Source organism: Rattus norvegicus, chromosome 11 (genome assembly GCF_036323735.1).
Source record: "Rattus norvegicus strain BN/NHsdMcwi chromosome 11, GRCr8, whole genome shotgun sequence".
Classification (NCBI taxonomy): domain Eukaryota; kingdom Metazoa; phylum Chordata; class Mammalia; order Rodentia; family Muridae; genus Rattus; species Rattus norvegicus.
In genome coordinates this window covers 94,047,618-94,064,657 of record NC_086029.1, presented here as the reverse complement: position 1 = coordinate 94,064,657, position 17,040 = coordinate 94,047,618, and the positions used below count along the sequence as shown (strand labels likewise).

General features: G+C 46.2%; 1 protein-coding gene across 4 annotated transcripts in view; it reads right to left on the bottom strand.

The window, feature by feature from the left end:
• The window catches only part of Abcc5 (ATP binding cassette subfamily C member 5), a 96,081-nt gene that overhangs the window by 7,002 nt on the left and 72,039 nt on the right, over positions 1-17,040 (bottom strand). For all 4 annotated transcript variants that reach the window (XM_039087904.2, NM_053924.1, XM_063270243.1 and 1 more), the window contains 6 exon segments: positions 16,416-16,569; positions 16,207-16,335; positions 14,865-15,051; positions 12,968-13,057; positions 8,193-8,382; positions 1,871-2,030 (listed from right to left, as the gene is read on the bottom strand). In XM_039087904.2, the coding sequence (XP_038943832.1) occupies positions 1,871-2,030; positions 8,193-8,382; positions 12,968-13,057; positions 14,865-15,051; positions 16,207-16,335; positions 16,416-16,569 (910 nt within the window).

Genomic DNA, 17,040 nt, shown 5'->3' with positions numbered 1-17,040 from the left:
TTAAGGATGCTCCCACTCCTTCTTAAAAGGGGGGAAAAATATCCATAGGAGGGGATATGGAGGCGAAGTTTAGAGCAGAGACTGAAGGAATGGCCATTCAGAGCCTGCCCCACATGTGGCCCATATACATATACAGCCACCAAACTAGATAAGATTGATGAAGCTAAAAAGTGCATGCTGGGCTGGAGAGATGACTTAGTGGTTAAGAGCACCGACTGCTCTTCCAGAGGTCCTGAGTTCAATCCCAGCAACCACATGGTAGCTCACAACCATCTGTAATGAGATCTGGTGCCCTCTTCTGATGTGTCTAAAGACAGCTACAGTGTACTTATATATAATAAATAAATAAATCTTTAAAAAAAAAAGTACACGCTGAAAGGGACTGGAAATAGATCTCTCCTGAGAGACACATCCAGAACATGTCCAATACAGAGATCAATGCTAGCAGCAAATCACTGAACTGAGAATAGGACCCCATTTAGGGGAATTATAGGAAGGATTGAAAGAGCTAAAGGGGCTTGCAACCCCATAAGAACAATAACGCTTCCAGGGACTAAACCACTACTGAAAGACTATGGACCCCCAGTGCAGGGGAATGTGGGGGAGTGCGGTAAGGGAGGTGGATGGGGGGAATACCCGTATGGGGGAGGGGGTGGGGATGCAGGCTTATGGACAGGAAACCGGGAAAGGGAATGACATTTGAAATGTAAGTAAAGAAATATATCTAATAAAAAAAATTTTTTTAAGCTGCATATAATAAATAAATAAATACTCATATAATAAATGTGTTTGCTTTGGAGGAGACTTTCTTTAGTCTTTGAATTGGAGTTATAGAGCTGATAATAATAAAATCTGCCCAATTTGTACTTTCTGTGACTCACCTTGTAACCCTAGACGTGTAATAAAAAAATTATACACATAATCTGTACCTCTTAGATAATCATTAGTCTGTCTTTGTTCTGTAAAATCTGTATAAAGAAGCCATCTGATTGCTGGTCAGTCAGAGCTGCAAGATTCCCCTGACCACCTTGCCTGACTCACTCCTCCCTCCCCTCACCAAATCCTTATCTCCTTCGTGGGTCAAAGGTTAGGGAAGGCCCCTGTCCCCTGCCCTTAGCAACCTGACTACAAAAACTTTTATCTGTCACCTACCTGTACATCTTTGTACACCCAAAGGCCCAGGCTCGCTGCCTCACGCTGTTGCTTGTGAGGCTGCTGCCCCATCTTGTGGTTGCAGAGTATACAGTGAGAGTGCGAACTGGACTCAGGACCAAAGCCTTTCAGGACTGCCCTGCCTTTAGTCTACCAGTCTCCTCTCTTCCTCTCTCAATGGTGTCGGAGGGCTTAGTCTAGAGATTCCCAAACAGCTTCAGTCCCCAGCAGATAAAAGGGGAGAGGCATCAGAGCAAATAGGACGTGAGGACGGACAACTGGGTGTTGGCGGAAGCTACTGGGGAAGGTACTACCGCTAGAATGGTAACTCCCAGCCGCACAGTAGAGATAGAAGGAAGGGGTGCACAGGAGCAGTGGTAGTGGCCACCATTTCTGCCCCTATCGTTGGCCAGACTTGGAATTTACAGTACGAATCGATTCAATCTACATCACAACTTAAATGTATCTCTACTTTGGGCTCAAGAGTAGTATCCTGTTAAGAGTTCGTGGGACAGAAATCTGAGTCAAATCTCTGATCTCTGGATGCCTGTGGCAAAGCCCGGCTGAGGTACTTGGTTAATTAAGCAACATACATCACAGGAGCTGCCTCATCACTGCAACAGAAGTCACAAACTCACGGGAAATGCAGGACCCAAGGCCATGGGATTTCCGCTAACCGTGGTGGCTCTGCCAGCATCCGGTCCTTACAGGCTCTCACCTGACTGTGCCGCTGAACAGCACTGGCTCCTGAGGGATGATGGCCAGTTTGCTTCGGAGGTCGGCCAGGCCAATGTCACTGATTCTTACTCCATCGATCTTGATGCAGCCTCCAGATAACTCCACCAGGCGGAAGAGGGCCATCCCTAGAGAGGACTTCCCTGGGGAGTAAGAAGAGGCAGAAGAGCAGTGCTGTGAGTAACTTCTGGAAAGATAAAACTGGCTAACATCAACATGACAACATGTGAATCAACTAGGCAGTTAAGCACCTAGGTGAGGGGCTCTCTTGACCGGATCCTCTGAGGTGCAAAGAGCCTCCTAAATCTGGGCCACACCTTTCGGTGACAGCTCACACGAAAGGAGGAAGCTTGTGCTCTCTGCCTGCTTGCCTTCCCTCTCTCCATGGCAAGCTCGTCTGTCCTGCTATTAAGATATTCCTTTGCTTGTGTTAGAATTCCATGTAGACTGATGGCCAATTGAGACATACAGCCTTGTGGACTTAGCAACTACCAGATTCTTGGCCTTTCTGTCATTTCAGCCATTGATAGATTAGCTAGACCACACCTTATGCCACTCTTAATAAATTCTGTACCCATAGATATCCATTCTGTCATCTCTGTTCTATTAGAGAACCCTGACTAATACAATCTTGGTACCAGGAATGGTTCGAGAGAGATAGAATTATAAGGCTAAAAGTTTTAATGTATCTGCTGGAATAGGCTTTATGATCTGCCAATATTTGAGTTACTGAAGGCTCTCCCAGAGGCATGAAGTGTGCTAGAAATTCATGTCGTGAACTACTTGAATAACCTATTGAGTTTGTGCCACCTCCACCTCCCCACTCTATACCCAGACGTCCTATAGCCTCTCCAGGGTCTCACCCCTGACTACCTCAGGCATTGTCTTTTCTGTAACCCAGCAGATCTACCTGGGACCTACAACCAGGGCAGTGGCCTAGTCTGAGGTTAGGATCCTCCTTACCTGTCTCCCAAACCACAGGACTCTCCACATCATATTCAATCTTTCTGCATAGATTTAGCCACCCCCACACTCCCTCTGTACCAGTCTACTCTGCCCACCTGATTTCACTCCATCCAAGCAATTCCCAACCTCTAGACTGAACCCACCTCAGCATCTTCTCTTCTCCCTGATCCTGTCTATCTGTAACTCAGAACAAAATAACCAAGAAAGTCTACATGGCCAGATCTCATCACAACATGAACACCAACAATAGCAATAGTCAAGTCAGTATCTTCTCCACAAAACCTACCAGCCCTGTAGCAATGCTTGCCCATGAAAATTACACAGATGAACTATAGGACACAGAACTTAAAACAGTAATCAGAAACCTCGTCAACAAATGAAATCAAGGAGAAAAAAAACGCCCACATGAACTCAGAAAAGACAGACGGAAGGCTGGTGGAGGTGATCCAGAACCTGAGGACAGAATTCAGTCTGGAGACAGAAATGCTGAAGAGAACTCAGGCTGGAGTTGAAGATGGACCAACAAACCCCAATGCCCAAGTAGGAAATGCAAATAGAACAAGTCAGGCAGAAGACAGAGAATCAGTTCTTGGAGATAAAACAGAATCTAGATCAAATGGGTCTGTTCCCATGCAGAAACAAAGTCCATCTATCTGCAGCCTACAAGAAACACAGCTCAGCTTTAACCATCACTGCCTCAGAGTAAACAGAGGACTGAAGAACCAAGCAAACAGGACCAGGAGCAACAAGGCGTTACAGTCCTACACCTGACAAGACAGACTTCAAACTAAAACTAATCAGAAGAGGGCGAAAGGCCGCTTCATCCCAATCAAGGGAACAGTTAACCGAGATGTCATCGCTATCCTAAACATGCACATCAAACACCAGGACACCTGATTTCATTTAAAAATAAAAAAAATGTCCACTACTGGAGCTAAAGACAAGATAAACATCAATCCATTAGTGGTAGGTGATTTCAGTATTAGGTTATGGAAGAAACAAATGTCCTCTCTCCCTCCCTCCCTCCATTCCCCTCTCCCCCCTCCCTGTCCCTGTCCCTGTCCCTGCCCCCACCCCGTCTCTCTGTGCCTGCCTGCCACTGCCCTGTTAGCAAGCCGACTCTTCACTGGCATTAGAGCCTACTTTTCCAGGATCCCGGCATACGCTGACGACCAGCTGAGACATCCAGCCTCATGGACAGAACAACAACTGAATTTTGGACTTTCTGTTCACAGCCAGCCATTGTTGGATTAGCTAGACTGAAGCTTGCACGTCATTCTAATAAATCTCATTTCTATACAGACTCTATATTATGGATTCATTCTTTAAGTTCTGATACTCTGACGTTATCACAGAGAAAGGAGCCTCCCTTGAGGAAATGCCTTCATGAGACCCAGCTGTGAGGCATTTTCTCAACTAGTGATCAAAGGTGGGAGGACCCAGCCCCTTGTAGGTGGTGCCATCCCTGGGCTAGTGATCTTGGGCTCTGTATAGAAAGCAAGCTGAGCAAGCCAGGGCAAGCAAGCCAGTGGGCAGCATCCCTCAATGGTCTCTGCATCAGCTCCTGCCTCCAGGTCCTACCCTGTGTGAGTTCCTGTCCTGACTTTCCTTGGTGATGAGAAGCAATGTGGAAGTGTGAGCTGAATAAACCCTTTCCTCCCCAACTTGCTTCTTGGTCATGATGTTTGTGCAGGAATAGAAACTCTGACTAAGACAGGCGGTGAAGTGATCAGCAGAATTTTGGCTCAAGACTGACTTGTAGTAGTAGGTCAGAGAGTCCATAAACTTATGTTATTTCCCAGTCTCAGAAAGTCTAACTGAAATAAATATACTTAGAAGTTAAGAGAAGCTCCACTTGGTTCCATGGCCTGTAAAATGAGGACTATTATGCTTAGAAAGGCCAAACGGAAGCCACTGCAGTCACCTTTACTAGGGAAAATAGTACAGCAAAGCCAGTATCCGCTCACTGGAAAAATGGGAACAAACAATCTGAGATCCAGTAGTGGTAGCCACCACATATCTCCCTCCAGTGCTCCAATCCACGCTGTGCAGAAGACAGACAGACCCCAGAGGATGAACTCGGACGACGTTAATCAAGCAGTGATCCCAACTGCAGATGTTCTATGAGATGCTCACCACGCTGACATCCCCTGTTACTACTGCAACTACTGATCCCAGCAAACGCCCTCATCTCTGTACCTAGCCACAGGGACTACCAGAATCAATCTGCTTTTAGCTGGCAAAGCCAAGAATATACCTGCACAGTTTAACCTTAAGGGTCTGTTAACTCTGCAGCACAGGTTCACAACTTAGTTTGAAAGGATATTGATCATCTGACTCTTCTACAAATATCACGTCAGTCCACGATACTGATGACATTATGCTCATTGTTTCAAGTGAGTGTGCATCAGAGGACAGGAAATAAATACAACAAAAACTGGAGGACCTTCCACCCCAGAGAAACGTCTAGGAGTCAGGTGGTGTGGGCAGGCAGATATTCTCTCCTAGATGAAGGATAAGTTATTGCACCTGGATCCTCCTACCAGCAGGAAAGAAGCACAGTCCTTAGTGGGTGTGGTGTTCTGAATAAAAATGCCTCCCCCTCCAGGTTCACACGTTGGAATAATCAACGTGTGATTGGTCCCCAGTCAGTGGAACTACCTGGGAAGAATCAGAAGGTATGGACTAGCTGGAGGTGGTGTGTGTCTGGAGGCAGGCTCTAGGGGTTCAAAAGCCACAACGTTCCTGGTTAGCTCTTTGTTGAGGTTTGTCCTGTTGCTATCTATTGTAACGCTAAATTCTGTATCTGAAGGTCTAAGCCTGAAAGTCTCAAAAGCCTAAGGATTCTACTCCCACTACAATACCTGCCATTCTCAAGCAGATACCTTTAGCCTCATGGGCGTGCCATATGATTGACTACAGAAGACAAGGCTAGGGCCTGGTTTACTGACGGTTCTGCACATCAAAAAAGAACTACCAGAAGTGATCAGTCACAGCATTATAACCACTTTCTAGCACAAGGCTGAAAGACACTATGGTGGTTTAATGAGATTGCCCCTCAGCCATTGCTCCAGTTTCATGGCTGCCTGCTTGCCATCATGTTCTCTGCATGATGGTCAAGTAGTAACCGTCTGAAACTATAGGCAAACCCCCAGTTAAATGTTTTCTTTTGGGGTTGGGGATTTAGCTCAGTGGTAGAGCGCTTGCCTAGGAAGCGCAAGGCCCTGGGTTCGGTCCCCAGCTCCGAAAAAGAGAACCAAAAAAAAAAAAAAATGTTTTCTTTTGTAAGTTTCTTTGGTCATGCATCTCATCATAGCAACAGAACAGTTACTAAGACAGACACCATGAAGAGAAATCTTTGCATTGGGCAGAACTTTGGTTAGTATACATAGTCACACATTTTGCTTGGAAGAAGGAATGGAGGGAGTGTGGTTATTTACTGGGTCACGGGCTGCTGCCAATGGAGTGGCTGAGTGATCAGGGATCTGGAAAGAACATGATTGGAAAATCTGATGAGAAAAGCATCTGGGCAAAGGATACTCGTGTCCCATGTAAATGCTCATCGAAAGGTGACTTCAGCAGAGTTCAGTAATCGGGAAGACAGCATGGCCCACTCTGTAGGCAGTCGGCCTCTCTCTCTCTGGCCACCCTCGTCTTTCCCAGTGGCCCGTGAATAAAGAGGCCACAGTGGCAGAGAGGGAGACTGCGCATGGGCAGGACGGCATGGACTTCCACTCACCAAGGCTGGCCTGGCTGCAGCTATAGCTCAGGGGCAGATTGGCCAGCAACAGAGACCAACACTGAGTCACTGACATGACACCATTCCTTAGGGGGTTTATGAGTCTGTCACTTAGTGGCACCTGACTACCCTGGACCACTGAGGTCAGAAGAGGGCACCAGATCCCCTGAAACTGGAATTATAGACAGTTGTGAGCCTTGGGTGAGGAGAATCAAACCCTGGTGTTCTGCACGTGCAACTAATCTTAACTGCTGACCCACCCGTCCAGACCCAGAAATGGCCTTTTGTAGACACAGTATCATCAGGTGGCAGTTGCCTGGAGGAGAGGGGACAGGGTTCTCCTGAAGGCGATATATGCTTTGAATAAGCATCATATACATATATGTATGTATATACATATATACATTTACTTTTTCATATATATTAATTACAGTTCTATTTTCCCAAAGCTGGGATTCACAGGTCTAGGAATTGGGGATAGGAAAGGGAACGTTTCTGTTCATTAACACCCCTAGTAACCCACTAGGAAAATATTTAATTCCTGTTCCCAAAACCTTAAGTTCTGCTAGCCTAAGATTTTTGGCTTTCCATAGGAGGGTGTTCCTGGAGAAACAACAAACATTTTATTAACCTGGCAGCTTGGGCTTTTCCTGGCCACTGTGAGCTAATAGTGTTGAAGAGGGTGATTGACCCAGACTACCAAGGGCTATTTGATTACTTCTCTACGGTGGAGGGGAAAACGATTATCTAGAGTGCAGGAGATCCTTTGGGGTGTCTCTTGGTGTTACCATGTCCTGATTAAAGTCACTGGAAAACTATCACCCAATCTAAGCAGGATGACAAAGGGCTCAGACCCTGCAGAGACGGAGGTGTGCATCACTCATCCACTGAAAGAACCAAAACCTTCCCAGGTACTGTCTGGGAGTACAGAATGGTTAGTAGAGGAAGGCGGTCATAAATATCAGATAAGGACATATGACTAGATGCTAAAACACTGTACCTGACATTAGTGTTTCTAATTATTGTTAAGACTGTGCATATACATGCACATACATTAAGCAGATCTTTGTGTTTTCTCTACATTAATGTAACATACATACACTGAGATATTAGTGGCTACTGCTATATTTAAGTTGAAAGGCATTACCTCTTCTAAAATACAGAACTAGTTTGCAGCTGAATGTAGTTAGCTGTGCAGGAGTATGACACGGTTACTGAGACATAAGGAGATTGACTGTCACGAGAGGACCTATGATGACTCACCTTGGTTAACGTGACCACATCTGGAACCAACTAACAATGCAGCTGCTAGGCAGGCCTGTGGGGGATTTTGTTTATCTGTGGTACTACTTCTGGATGCTTTTGTCTACTGAACGTTGCCACATGCTGTTCTGAGACTGACTGAGAAAGCACTGCCTGTCCCAAGAGCAAGGCGAAAGGCAAGCTCAGAGAGCTGGCTTTAGAGGGGCCTGAGACAATAGTGACTTGTGTAGCGGGGATTGGGTTTGTAAAGATGAAAGTGATCTTTGACAAGCTGCCATGTGCTGACCAAAGATTAAATCACTTCCAACGTTCCTCCAGAGACCAGAGCCGTCCTTACCTGACCCTGTTCGTCCCACAATGCCTATCTTTTCCTTGGGCTTGATGGTGAAGGACACTTTCTTAAGGACCAGAGGGAGATTTTCCCGGTATCTCATTTCCGCATTCTCAAAGGTTATTTCTCCCTCCTGGGGCCAGTCATGGGGAGGAGCCTTGTTCTTGATTCTGGCAGGTGCTTCCAAAGAGAGAGTCTGAGGAGAGAGTGAGTGCTTCAGATGCTTGTGGTGTAGCAAAGTTTATCGGAGAGGGCAAGCAGGACAGGCAAGGCAGCTGCCACCGTTGGCCCGAGCTTGCTATAAAAAGGAATATTTTGACAGTAAATGTTCACACCCCACCAACTCAGATCGAGACACAGCACATGACCACTACCTTGGTCTGCAACTGCCTGATTGTACAACACTGCCATGGCCTGAGGAAAGGCCTTCAGGTGGAAATGAGGCCTTCCTATCCCTCAACAGGTTTCACTGGAATTCTTTGAAAATATTCCACTTGAAACAGAATTACACCACTGGTCTGAATTAAAACTGAAGTAAGGTAATTAACATTTATTGAACATCTAAATATGTCGACCAATCCAAGGACTACAGGCTACAATTCCAGCTTTACCACCCACCACAGTGTGACCCACACAAGCCATTTTGCCTTTCTGCTCTTTAGTTCCTCATTTTCAAACTGTGCAGAACTGATCTGGACCTGGGAACACATGCCTACACTACAAAGGCTGTTAGAACGTCCTGTGCAATTTTGTCATAGCTGCCATCCCTCAGTGGTTTAAAACTTCTGTGGCAAGTAGTCATTGACTTCATACCATTAAGGTAAAGAGCACAAGGGAGCATGCATGTGATGTGTGTGTGTGTGTGTTCTGAGTGTGTATGTGTGTGAGTGTGTGTGTGTGTAGAGGAATGAAGTGTGTGTGTGTGTGTGTGTGTGTGTGTGTGTGTGTGTGTGTGTAGGAATGAAGTCTGACATTCCCAGCTGGAAGGACCGTGCTAGTACAGGAATCTGGTTGCAGACTGGCATCAGAAAAGCAATCTTCAAAAGAATCAATCACTACTCTGAGCAGTGTCCACTGTCCCTCCACTGTCTGTCATCCGCTGTCTTCCAGCAAGCACTATCTACTCAATGCTGCACTATACATGTGCTCACCACAGACGACACTGTGCAAAGTAGCATCAGCTAAACATGCAGAACAGCTGTCTTCAGGTACATCACTTTTAACGAGAATAGTCGTTTCTTGTTTAAGAAATATCTGATAAAGCCAGGTGCGGGTAATGCAAACCTTTAATCCCAGCACTCTGGAGGCAAAGGCGGGCAGATCTCTGAGTTCAAGGACAACCTGGACTACAAAGTGAGTTCCAGGGTTTTAGGACAGCCTGGGCTACTCGAAGAAAAACCTCATCTCAAAAAACAGAAAAAAGGGGGCTGGGGATTTAGCTCAGTGGTAGAGCGCTTACCTAGGAAGCGCAAGGCCCTGGGTTCGGTCCCCAGCTCCGAAAAAAAAAAAAAAAAAAAAAAAAAAGAACCAAAAAAAAAAAAAAAAAAAAAAAAAAAAAACCAGAAAAAAGGAAAAAGTATGTGATAGGGGCTGGCAAGACGGTTCAGCAGGGAAAGGAGCTTGCTGCCAAGCTCAACAATCTGAACTGGATCCCAGAAACCCATAGACTAGAAAGAGGGAACCAATTCCACACGGCCTCTACATGTGCAGTGTGGTGTGTGAACCACACACACACATGCAAACACTCACTAACCAAATAAATACAATGTATACTTTAAAAAATCTAGGTGAGCCACGTATGGTGGTGTGAGCCTATAAAGGCCAAGGCAGGAGGATCATGACTTCCAGGCTAGCCTGAGCTACACAGAAAGACCCTGTATCAAAAGAACAATAAGTAAATAATGTCTTCTGATAACCAACGATGTTCATTTTCAAATTAGTAAAGACACATCTGCTAGAACATACAGGTCTCAGTGAGAAGAGTTCTTCGAAACCACCTCACCATCGACTTTTTAGAACATGAGGTGTCTCCGTCACTGTGAGTAATGATGTAAATGTCCTGACTCTCAGGGTAGTTACAAAAAGGTGATCTTAAGAAAGGAGCAGCCCTGAAAGTCCCCACCAGCCCCACAATGCTGCTTTCTACGCAACAGTGTTCGGGGACGGTGGGAAGAACCAATACTCAGTAACAGCCAAGGCAGGCTCCTACCTCAGACCACATTAGTCTACTGAAATGAGACCCACTCTACTCTGTTGGTCTTGTGCTCTGTGCATTCAGATGCAGATTTCTGAGCCTCAAGATCTAGTTACAGTCTAGACATGGGCACTGTCATGAATGTTTGAAGAATCTCTTGTTCAGTGTGGTATAAAGAACGCTCCCCAATCATCTCTGATTGGTTAGTAAAAGGTTGAACAAATAACTGGGCAGAGGGGATAGAAAGGCTGAACTTCTGATCCTAACCGGGGTCCCAGGGAGAAGAGCTGGAGAGAGGCACTCGAGGACCCAGGAGAAGAAAGTTGCCATGAGGTTGAGCAGGAGAGGAGCCAACAAGAGAATCTGCCATGGGCTGGAGAGATGGCTCAGTGGTTAAGAGCACTGACTGCTCTTCCAGAGGTCCTGAGTTCAAATCCCAGCAACCACATGGTGGCTCAAAACCATCTGTAAAGGGATCCGATGCCCTCTTCTGGTGTATCTGAAGACAGCTACAGTGTACTTATATATAATAAATGAATAAATCTTAAAAAAAAAAAAAAAAAGAATGAAGGAAACTGCCTGTTAGTGATGGCACACACTTTAAAAAAGAAAAAAAAAAAAAGAGAGAGAGAGAGAATCTGCCATGAGAATACAGACAGAGCAGCTCTAACTGAGCCTAACTCAGGTGTGTGGCTGGGGAAGTAGCTAGAAAGCACCTAAGGTTAGGAATGACTGCTCAGTTATTGGGCTTAAAGCTTGTTGGATAAACTTAATAAGTCTTAGTATCAATTATTTGGGCGCTCTCTAGGTGAGGAAAAATTGCCACCTTTAAATTTCATCCTATACTAATCTCCGTCAAAGGTTCAGCAAGGGTTCCTGGTGGCCAGCTTGGTCGAGGACAACTAGTCTAATTAATATATTTTATTCTTTACTTCAGAAACAGAGCCAGAGTCCCCTGAGCTGAAATTTACCTGAACGCCCCCTCCCTGAGGATACAGCTACAGAACATTTCCTCCAAACCTAAGGCTTGGGGAAGTTTGTAGAAGAGGAGGCAGAAAGACTGGAGGAACCAGGAGATCAGAACCTTTGCTGTGAGATTATGTCTCCTAGTAATATCAAAAGCTACATCCATAGAGTCTCACCAAAATGGTTCCCCAAACATGAACTGAACAAGCGTAGGCAGGCAAAGCCTAGCATTGGATGAGAAGGAAGGTAGGCAGGGAAAAGGGCTAGGAAAGAAAGAGGAAGAAGAGAAGAGGAAATCAAGATGGGGGTGGGGGCAGGTGGTCTTGAATTGCCAAGGTAGCTGGGATGGATTTCTGTAGGCAAAGTTATCTTGTCTATGCGGGTGGTTCTAAGTTTATTGTGTGGATGTATTGTGGATTGATAATTTAAAATATAAATCTGATTGTTGGGTTACAGTTTGTTGAGCCTTGATTTTACCAGGTAGTTGGGAGTTTATACTTTAACTACTGGGAGCAGTTGCTGGGAGTGTGGGCAGAGCCCATGGCAGGGAGCCTCAATAGGCCGGCCACTGCTGGACTTCTAGAACCATGATTTCCCCAGAGAGTTTGCAGAGAGCTGCCGGGAGAGATACTAATCTGAGATTAATTAGTGCTAGTTCAAATGTCCTCGTTGAACAGGGACTAGCAAACACCAGGGTAAGCACGGGAACTGTTCTGCCGCTTTATTACCGCAACAAACAAGGGTGACACCAGTGCATGTGCCAAACTCCACAGGAAGAGCACGGGGAGCCTCAACCCTATGCAAAGAACTACAGGCAACTGATAGAGCTGGGAGTGGGGGCCCTCCCCAGGGAAGAGCACCAGCTGGTACAGTACCGCCAACCAGTCAGTCCTGAAAACATACACACACGGAACACTGTCTGAACTCAACCAGACCAGATCAAGAATTAAAATGATGTATGGTTTGTACTTCAGAGACAGGGCCCAGAGAGACCCCCTAACTGGATGCCTCCTCCCTGACAATACAGCTACATATATAACTCAGTCATATTTTGGAATATATATATGTGTGTGTGTGTGTGTGTGTGTGTGTGTGTGTGTGTATAGTGTATATATATACACACATATGTGTGTGTGTGTGTGTATATATATGTGTGTGTGTATACATATATCATATAGTACATATATGCAATTACAATTGGTGGAACAGGGGGCCATGAACTTGAGAGAGAGTGGGGAGAAGCATATAGGGAGTAGGGGTGGATGGAGAAAAGGGAAACAAATATTGTAATTAAACCACAAGCTCAAAGATAAATTAAAAAATTAAGTATAGAAAATGGTGTGTGGGGGGCTGGGGATTTAGCTCAGCAGTAGAGCGCTTGCCTAGCAAGCGCAAGGCCCTGGGTTCGGTCCCCAGCTCCGAAAAAAAAAAAAAAAAAAAAAAGAAAATGGTGTATGGTTTTAATCAGTATAAGGAAGATGTTAGGTTAGCCCGACTGAGGAGAAGGTTTCTTTCTGAATGTGTCACTGTTAACTCTAGAAAGCAGCCAGTGAACATGGCTCCTCACCCACATTCAGGCCAGCAAGAACAGAGGGAGCCAGGAAGGCTGCGCCGTCCTGACCTTTATGTAGTGGTTGATCCTCTCCACTGAGGTGAACCGTGCTTCTGTCTCCGACGCCAGTCTAACGGTAAACTGGAAGAGTCCGGTTAACTGCAAGGGAGAAACAAAAGCGGAGAGAGCCTGTCAGTACAGGGCAGGCGGGCAGGCAGAGGGAGCCTCCGAAAGCTGCAGGGCCGCAACACAGAACCAGTCGGTGCTCACGCGAGCAGCATGACGGCTCCGGGCCTGCGGCTCTTCTTGCCCTTACAGCACCACAGCCGCTACCTCAGGAACACAGCGCTGACACGCAGGTGCACCATGCTCTTGGGACCATCTATTCTTTCCCAATAACGCGTGTCTGAAGCTGTGTAACCTTTGAACCACCCACCTACTTTACCTCAGCCTGTTCCTGGCAGCCAGAACAAATGAAGACTCAAACCTATAAGCCAATACTGAAGACACTTCCGGGGAAGTGCCATAAGAGACAACACTGCCCCATGCACCTCAGACCGTAGAGTGACACTGGTGGCTAGTAGGTCTAGACAGAAGCCTGGACATCCACGAAAACGCAGCTCGTTGGAGTTCATTCATTTGCCTTATTTTTATCTTTGCAATACGTTAAAAAAAAATAAAGCAAAAAAATCACACAACAGTACAGTACTAAAATAAACTCCTGGGGGACAGAATTCTCCCTTAATCCACTTATAATCAACACAGCTTCCTGTGCACTTTGCCGCTCCTAACGGTTCCATTCCATTCTGTGGAAGCAGAACCCCAAGACTCTACCATGATATGTCTCAGCTCATGTCTCTCTAAAATATAACGACTCTAAAACAGAGAACTGCAGTAACACTTTTAAGTTTGATAGGAATTACTTGTGTGGACTGATGTCAAATATCTTCTAAGTAGTCAGTGGTCACATTCTCGGATTCATTTTGAGCTATTTTGGACCTTTAATCATCCCTAAAAATGAGAATTCTTATTTATCCTACTGGGAAAGACAGAATTCTAATCAGAAAGTCCATGTGAGCAGCAAATACCGGGGATGGTATAATACTCAGAAGAGTAGAAAGGTGCCAGAGATGAGATGGTGGTGAGCACACCTGTAATTACAAAGTCTCTCTTACACGTTTCCTTAGAAAGATAAAGTGTATCTCCTTTCTTTCTTTGAGACAGGGTCCTACTTGGCTATGTTCACAAGGCTGACCTCAAATCACATGGACTCCATCCAATGTCTCTGTCTCCCAACTACTGGTATTGAAAGCATATATTTCTGTGCTAGGCATGGTAGCATATAGCTTTAACCCCAACACTCAGAGGGCTGAGGCAGGCAGATTTCTGAGTTCAAGGCTAGCCTGATTGTACTGGCTGGCTTTGTGTGTCAACTTGACGCAAGCTGCAGTTATCACAGAAAAGGAGCCTCAGTTGTGGAAATGCCTTCATGAGATCCAGCTGTAAGGCATTTTCTCAACTAGTGGTCAAGGGGGGAGGACCCAGCCCATTGTGGGTGGTGCTGTACCTGGGCTGGTGGCCTTGGGTTCTATAAGAAAGCAAGCTGAGCAAGCCAGGGGAAGCAAGCCAGTAACTAACATCCCTCCATGGCCTCTGCATCAGCTCCTGCTTCTTGACCTGCTTGAGTTCCAGCCCTGACTTCCTTTAGTGATGAACAGCAATGTGGAAGTGTGAGCTGAATAAATCCTTTCCTCCCCAACTTGCTTCTTGGTCATGATGTTTGCGCAGGAACAGAAACCCTGATCTACACTGATCTACATACTGAGTTCCAGGAGAGCCAACGCTAAAAAGTAAGACCCTGTCTTAAAACAAAGAAGCACAGGTATTTAATTCACATAGCAGATTATTTTAGATTCTACCCCCCGGCTCTCTTCCCTGCTCAAACACCCACAATGTGGACCCCGACCTGCACAGCGTAGGAGATGGCGAGGCCCGCGTACGCTGAAGGGATCTGCCCGTGCATGAGAACAATCATGAGCCCCGTGGTGGTGATCAGGGCGATGCTGATGAGGTCCAGCCGCACTGCCAGCCACCTCATTGCACAGGTGAACAAGAAGAAGGGGGCTTGGTTGTCATCCAGAAGCTCCTGATACCTGTGAGAAAGAGGGAACGGCAGAAAGGACAAATAAAGTACCCCACAGCCCCACTCGAACGCCCAGTGGACCGCAGTCCAGAGCAAGGACTTTCAGGTCTTCAACCACAAGAATGGCCTGGAAGCTCCAGAAACACAGACCTCACATAAGAGGACACATACAGGGTGTTCTAATGTTGGTTACCCTTTGAAAAACACTAAAACCCACACTAGAGATGTTAGGGAGGGCAAGGTGTGGTGGTGGACACCTTTTCTCTCAGCATTTAGGAAGCAGGGGCAGGTGGGCCTCTGAGAGTCTGAGGCAAACCTGCACTAAATAGGGAGTTTCAGACCAGCCAGGGCAGCAGAGTGAGACGTGGCTTTTTTCTTTTTTCCCCAGATATGGTTTCTCTGTGTAGCCTTGGCTATTGTTGAACTTGATCTGCGAACCAGATTGGCCTCAAACTCACAAAGATCCTCCTGCCTCTGCCTCCCAAGCACTGGGATTAAAGATGTGCACCGAGACCATGTCTTTTAAAAAAAGCAAAAATCCTAGGGGCTGGAGAGATCCTCAGAGTACTGTCCTTGCAGAAGAGCTGCAAACAAGGCAGCTCACCGACCACATGTGGCTACTATATACAATCCAGAGTACTTAACACCCTCTCCTGGCCTCCCGGGTTCCTGCACATACATAAGGATTACCAGTGAGCTGCCCGGCCATGCCCGTGGCAATCACATGGGTCCTAGGGACCCAGTCCTCAGGTTGTGTATGTAGCAAGTGCTATACAAATTACACAGCCCTTGAAGGTAAAAACATTCACTACAAAAAGTCAGTCTTTTTCTTACCAATTTCTGGGTACCCAGTTCCTCTTTCCATAGACAGCTACTACTTCTTACATATCCTTTCAGAGAGATCTAAACGTACACATACACATTCATTCTCAAAGGGAGCATGTCATATAACCATGTTTGTCTCCTGGTCTGTTTCCAACCTCTCATTTTCCCAGAAGAGATCTTAGCAAGTGGCTGAGTTCTAGTCACAGATCCACTGCATCGATAACACTGTGGAAGATGAGCTCTCCGATCCCAGCTCTGGCCATGAATGGCCCCCGAAGGTCATTCTAACTGTTGAGATGCCAGGTCCCCTCCGAAACCTTTGGCCCCCAGCAACACTGACCTGTGTAGAAACTCCTGCCTTTTGTTATAGGCATGGATGGTGGCGAGGCCCTGAATGCTGGACGTGATATGGGAGAGGAAAGGAGATTGCGTGATATTGTCCAAGCGCTTCAGCTCCCGAATCAGGACCCTGTAAGAGAACAGATTCTGTGTCACCGCAGGAAACTAGCAGCCATGCCTCATCTCCAGCCCTGCACACATCCTGCTTACCTGGAGACAATGTGTAGAACTGAGAAGAGGATGAGGAGAGGCCCCACTGCCACAAGGAACCATGGGAAGACCCCTGCGATCATTCCAACACAGAAGAACACCAGGATCACATTCTGGATAAACATCTCAGCCTGGAATGGCAGACGCACGTCCACTGCGGAGACCACAAGAGAACAAGTCTCAGACTCTCGGGACCCCCCAACAGGAAATTGAGCTTAGTAGATTTTCTTGAAAGCTTTATGAAATTTCTGAGGCCTGAGATTTTAATTGAAGCATTTTATCAAGGAAGAATGAACCCGGTTGCTGTCACTTTCCTGTGAGTGGCCTTCTTCTCCGCCCTCTCTTTCTGGGTCAGTTTTTCCTACTCCTCCTAAACGGTTCCCCTCTACAAAGTATTATATAGCTACAAAAAACACTTGGGGAAACCAACATGAAAGGAGAACAAAGATCATCTATGTTCTTACCAACACACACACACACACACACACACACACACACTCACCCACACACACACACATACACTCACACACACACTCATAGTCACACACTCACTCACACACACTCACACATTCACACATACACACACTCATTCACACTCACACACACACTCACACACATACCCACA